A 6,660-nucleotide genomic window follows, 5' to 3' on the forward strand; every position below is an offset into this window, starting at 1 on the left:
TGCTAAAACCAATTAGTTGTCAAGCTTTTGCTTTCCTGTGACTTTGTGCTTTTTTTCTGCATGCTTGAGTTGTTTTGTGTAGGCCCACCTCTCCTAAATCCACAGGGGTGACAGGTGTGTGACACTGCACCTTTGATAAATGGAGAGTGCAAAGGGCGTTAGATATACAGGCTAGGAAGCACAGAAACTGCTAAACTTTCACCTGTATTCGTGCAATAAAGAAAGTGGAACCAAGAGTGTGAGTTTCTGTGGAAAGATAAAGATTAATTTGAAACGTGCTTTGCTGATCAGTAACTCATTTTTCTTTTTTTGCATTCTGTTCAGGGTTAGGAATAATTATTTAATGTTTGACAAGTGACCCGCAGTGTAGTGACTTTCAGTACTGTCTTTTATGACCTTTAATCTTCTGGAGTAACTGCTTGCTGTAAAGAGATTGTGCTGCTTCTTTAGGGAGAATCTCATCAGTATTGCTGAGCTAATTAATGCGATGAAACAAATCCAGAAGATTCCAGAGGAGAAGCTAACTAGGATTGCAGAGGCACTAGATGAAAACAAGGATGGCAAAATTGATATAGATAATGTTGTTAAGGTAAGTCTATGAACTATTTAAAGAAAATAAGGCTAGCCATTCTTCAAATATTATGCCAGTTTTGACTTAAATTCATATTGATGCTTTTTTCAAGAATCCTTACTTGATGCCAATGAGTTTTCTGGGAATGTATTGTGAGTAGATTTTAAAATAAATAGTAGCATCTCCAGGACCTATATAGCTGTTGTTTCTGGAGGGCTGGAGGGGGAATGATTCTTACCCTGTGTCTGTTACCTGCATTAGAGGTAGGTTTGTCTTGCGTATGTAAAGTTCTGTAAAATCTGGTAATTCTGTTATGCTACCTATGAGTGGGAGGGAGAATGAAAAAGGACCTTTGGATCTGCTTCAGGAGTACCAGTATTTCTTCAGTCTTGACATCTTCTGCCTACTTGTGTACTTAATTTCATTGTGACCTATATCTTCTGTGCTTGTAAGACTTCAGACCATCAGTTGTACTACAGGTCCACTGTAAATGACTAACTTTGTCAGTGAGCTCAGCTCTTAAAGCTGACAGGGTCTATCTGGCAGTAGCAATAGTGGCCTCTGATAACTTGACCTTTCTGTCTCTTTCTGCTTCCTTTCTGCTCCTTTTAATGTAATGTCTCAGTGCTTTTTCAGAGGCATTTTTCCACTCAGTGGGTATTGTGTTCTGTATACGATACTGTGCTTTTAGACAACCCTTTATTACCCACTTTGTCCTGTTTTCTTGTTTTGCAGAACTTTCTCAGGTTCCCCCTGTATTTCGAATCCTTCATTTTCCTGTTTCTTTTCTGCTTGGTAAACTTAGATGTCCTGTACTGTACAGAAATCCTCTTTAAAGATAGAACACTATGGCCAGCTAAAAAATACAGTATCAGCTTTTTGAAATACATTTTTTCTCTTCACTGATACTCTGAACAGCTGTTGCATTGAGTAACATTTAGCACACAGGGAAAATGAACTTCCTGAATTCTGCATATAATGCTGGACAATTTTAAGAACTTGGGGAGCTGTGTCAAGAACATATTTGTACAAAAAGCTGTATAAAGGAATTTGGAAGTGCATGCTAAACGATTTTTTTTTAAATTTTGCTCTCCAAAAGACCTACCCTCCCCCTGCTTTGTTGTTTTTTGTAAATTTATGCCTTTCTATTTAGTACAAGTCTCCTCAACAAAATGAAGCCTATAATGCAGATACTATCTAAATACTATTTCAGAAGTATTAGATACTGAATCTGAGCTTTCTGTTGAAACATATAGTAAGTGGGTTTGTCTTAACAAAAGTTCTAAACTATCATGTGTCGAGATCAAAAGTTTTAGATCACTTGCTTTAAAATTTGCAGATATGTCTTAGGCACTGATTGTAGCTTATATTTATTTCATGTTAGAAAAAACAAAACAAAACAAAACACCATTCTTGAATATAAGAGAAGTGGCTGCTTTTTTCTTAACAAAAATTAAGATATAAAAATGTCTAAAAAATGTAAAAAATACTGTTTTAAATTTCATTCGATGTTCATGTAGGTAGTAGAATTGATTGACAAAGAAGATATTGATATTGGCACCAGCCAGGTTGCTGAGATTATGGCACTGCTTCAAAAGGAAGAAAAACTGGAAGAAAAAGAGAAAGCAAAGGAAAAGCACGATAAAGAAGCTGCAGAAATAAAGAATTAAGCTTCAGAATCTGAAGCAAAGCCCAATTGTAACCAAAACTGTGTATATCTTTGTGTCTAATGGCTACATATTACTTGAGCTTTTGTGATTATGGAAAGTGTTTTAAGCTGATTCTAGTAATAAATTGTAGATATGTTTTCTGACATATGGAATGAAATTTCCGTTCATCAGAGAAATGATTTACTGTCATTCCATACAGATGAAAACAAAATATGCTTCTTCAGCAGTGTTCCTGCCCACAAAATCATGTATTTGCACTCATTGTTGTGGTACAGTGATCCATTAAACTTGCAAGTCTGCTGTATAAATTAAGTGTATTGATCATGGAAAGATGTTTTTCATTTATTTCCTTTTCATCGTTACATGGGGCCCAACCTTGCTTTGCTTCTACCTTCTGGCTCTTTCAGAATTTAATACAAGCTTTCCCTTCAGTCACAATACCACGTTTTTTGGTAACCTGTTGGTGAAGATTCTGTGGCTTCAATAGTAGCTCATTAGGTTGAGCCTTACATGAACTAAATATCACTAAGTTGTTGCCTCACTGACAGAGAATGTGACATTCTAATCACTTGTATGAATTCATGATTTTTTTTTCCTGTTGAAGGGAAAATCAGACTTATTTTTCCCTAGAATTGAAACTTCCCATGAAGTTTGCTTCTTATGGGTGCCTTAAATTTCTTAAGACTAGGGAGTAGATATCGTCACTTCTACTCAAACTTCCATGAATTACTAAAGAAAGCATTAGAATCACAGGAGCCTTTCAAACAGTTTCAGAACACAATCTGTCACAGAGTAAAATGAGATAAAGTGGTTGTCTAAACAGCAAAATGAAATTAAGGGAAAAATGTCAGTTGTGATCTTTCTGCAAATATTTTTTAAAAAAGCAATTATGAAGGTGTGTTGGTTGTTATTCATCTGGCAATTACTTACCATAACTAGTTCTGTTACCTCTCGATTGTCATCTCAGGTATAAAATCATTAACCAGGTACATTCAAAGTACTTAAATACTTTCATCTCATGGCCTTGCTTACTGTGCAGTCAGCAAGTGACGTCTGATATTGGCAGTGTTTTGATTACATCGGCTTCCTAATTAATTGATTGCTGTCTTTGTGTTATTAAATACTGACAGTAAGTCAAGGTTTACTTTTTAATGTCTGTCCAGAGTAGTAAATTTTTAAGTTTCAAAAACAAAATGCCAACTGTAGGAGGTTCATATTTCCTGGTAACCTGGAATTTCCCTTGTTTCTTAAAATCTATGATGAAATACAACAAGTATGACTTGAACCAGCAGGGTTATTTTTTTTTCTCTTTTTTTTTCACCCAGTATCATAGGATCTCTTGATTTTGTGTACATTATAGAGAGCACATCGTATGTCTCTGTACACAGCAATATTGAGGTGGGCAGTTAGTAGTATTAGTGCTTTTAGTAGTAGTAGCATATTTTTATAGAAAATGTTGACTCCCAGATGTATTTCAGCATAATTCTATGTTCAGTATTTATCTAGATTGGCTAAATTATTTGTAAAAATTCATTTCAAGTTAGTGGAACAAAAAAAGTTTGGACAGTCTCATGGCTTGCATAATGGACCATTGTATTTAGTTGTTTCCAAAGCAAAGTGTACAGTAGGATGTACAATACAAATAATTCTAGAAAAAGGGTCAGTGTTTAAATATTGAGTTAATATTCTGTACAGTTTGAGAAGAAAGCTGCTTTTACGGTAGGTAATATGACTGTTCCTCCTGAGAATTGCTGTAATTATATCTTAAGTGTAAAATTATTGTAACAAAGCTGAAATTTCAAATCAGTATGAACTTTGCAATTAATGTACCCATAAATGAGGGGGGTTATTCTCCTGTAAATTAAGACTTACTTGGAGATTACAGCATGAAAGTTAGTTTGTAGATTTTGAGGATAGGACTTCACTGGATGCTTTTTTAGGCCCAAACTTGTCTTAGGTGAAAAAGTGAGAGTAACTTGACAAAAAAAGTAAAATTTTAAAACTAATTTTACATTGTATAAATAACTATTAAAATGAATGGGCTTTTATGTACTCCAAATTCTGTATTTGCTTATCTTCAGTTTGAGAACAGCATATAACAGACTTACTTAACATTCCTGAGATGCAGTGAAGTTATTTGTTATTTGAGCTAAAAAGGTCTGCTAGCTTTCACACGACAGCAAAAGCCTCAGCATGAGGAGGACTCAAATGCATACAAGTTGAAAACAGGGAGCTAGCAGAAAAAGCTGTTTTCAAAGTGTTACAGATTGAAGTTTCATACATCATTAATTCTCCTGACAGTACGTTATCTGACTGTAGTGTTCAGGAGTTTAAGACACATTGCTGCTGTTCTTGGATTGTGTTTACTTTTCACATAAATTGTCTATGGATTAAGTAAGAAGGGAGCCAAAAGTAGCCGATTCTTTTCCTATAAAGAATGTTCCAATTGAAATAATTTTGGTATGGTTACTGAAGACTTTCAGCTTTTCGACTGGTTTGAAATTTCATCATTGTATATGATGAAATTTTAATGGTTTACATAGAAAAAAAAAAAAACACTTAAATGTATGGCTTTCAGTCACAAATGTCAGTTTTTCCCCTGTTACCTTAAGAGTTTAAGTGACATACACATCAGTAGCGAGGCATTTCTGTGGGAAATCTCTTTATTCTGATGTCAAAAGTAGGGAAGCCCGTGACAACTGGACTTTAACATGTTCTGCAAGCTCAGAAAGATTGGGAAGCCCTCAGTGATTGACGTTTACTCAGTTTCAAACCTTCATGAACAGCTCTACAGGTGAACCAGGCAACACGAGCAGATCGGTGGCTTGTGGACTAGCTCCAGATAACGTGCTTTGTTGTCTCTCATGTTGACCAAAACCAGAAGCCACAGTACTTTCAGAGAAAGGATGACTTCCAGGTGTACAGTAACTGGTCAGAACTTATTCCTGAGTGAATATTAAATCAGGAGATGTAAATATTTGTTTAAATAATTAAAAGGACGTGTGGGATTTGGGTGACCTTGTGACTTACACAGGCAAAGCCTCTACGCTCAGAGTTGGGTAATCAATCAGTAAAGCCGTTGTTGGGGTTGTTTCAGATCCATCTAAAATAATAAATTATTGAGGTGAGTGTTTAAAAGAAAAAAAAAAAAGTAGGATGTCCTTTCTTCTTCCCCTTCAAAACAGTTATAGGACCTATTTTATTGACAAATTTGTTTCCAACTTGTTATCTCAAAAGATGGTTTTTACTGAGATTTTCATCGCTGATTGCATGATGTATGAGTAAACCTGCCTGCAAGTTAAGTAACAAAAAGCTAACTAATAGGTGGTTTGTCAGCAGGAATGCATGCAGGCAGAGAATTCGCTTGACAAGAGAGTTCATTGCACTATAGGCTTTGTCTGGGGGAAAAAGTTGCATCTTTTATACAACTCTGAAATAACTCTTGAACTTTGTATCTACATATCCTGCTAATCATTTAATCTTCAGCTACTTCAGCATGTATTTAAATCCTTTTAAATTGTTTATATGAAATTATTGGGTATATTTAATTAAAAAGAAAAATCCCACATTCTGTTCTTGGTATGTATTCAAAGTTTTGAGTTTAAGAATTTCAGTCTATGTTATAAATTTAAGTTAAAAATTCTTGTCTATGCTCTGAGCATACTGGTCCTGTGTTTGCCATAATGCAATACAATTTTTTTTAAGTTAATTGGAGCTTGTGTCCTTTTAGTTTTAATAAATGTATCATTTTGAAACCTGATCTGTCCATTACTTTATTTTCTTGTGTTTTTCTTTGTTTAGTGTTAATCGATTGCTGTTCAGATGAGATTCCTGATGATAAGCTTTGAAACTAAGATGCTTGGGGTGGAAGAGGACACACAACAGGTGGTGTGTGCCTATATTTATATATACATATGTATTCCTCCGTTGGCTTAATGTTCTTTACAGAGCTCACTTCAGTGTACAGCAGGCTTCTAAGCCTTGAGCACATCCCACAAAATGCTTTTTCATTAGAAAGCTGTTTGTGATTTATTGTTACCTCTCTCCCTGGAGCTTTGGCAGCCTGGGTGGGAAGCGGAGCCCAAGTCAGCAAGGTGTTCAGTGCACGTGTGGTCCCTTGGAAATAATTGAGCCATCTCGAGCATAATTTGTATTGGAATTGCTCTCGGAAGTGTCAGTGCTCATCTTGGCTCAGCTGTGCTCAGGACTAAGAAGTGCAGAGCAGGGATGAGCCAGGCCCAGAAGATGCAGAGGTCCCGTTGCAGGGGCCTGCGTTGCAGCCAGCCCCCTGGCTTCTTGCAGATAGGATTTGGGAACACGCAAACATGTGGATCCACTTTCTGGTGTCAAAGTACTCCCAACAGATGGCTGAAGACAACTTCCTGTCTCGAGGTGCTTTTGGAATAACTTAATCAATAA

At 36.0% G+C, this 6,660-nt stretch overlaps 1 protein-coding gene across 1 annotated transcript in view; it reads left to right on the forward strand.

Moving 5' to 3' along the window:
- Positions 1–5,991, forward strand: part of LETM1 (leucine zipper and EF-hand containing transmembrane protein 1) — a 30,238-nt gene extending 24,247 nt beyond the window's left edge. The window contains exons 13-14 of the mRNA XM_084286663.1: positions 451–589; positions 2,092–5,991. Coding sequence (XP_084142789.1) covers positions 451–589; positions 2,092–2,241 — 289 coding nt within the window. The 3' untranslated portion in view covers positions 2,242–5,991. The remainder of the gene's footprint in view (positions 1–450; positions 590–2,091) is intronic.
- Positions 5,992–6,660: the final 669 nt, after the last annotated feature.

Source organism: Netta rufina (genome assembly GCF_964035555.1).
Source record: "Netta rufina genome assembly, chromosome: 4".
NCBI classification, from domain to species: domain Eukaryota; kingdom Metazoa; phylum Chordata; class Aves; order Anseriformes; family Anatidae; genus Netta; species Netta rufina.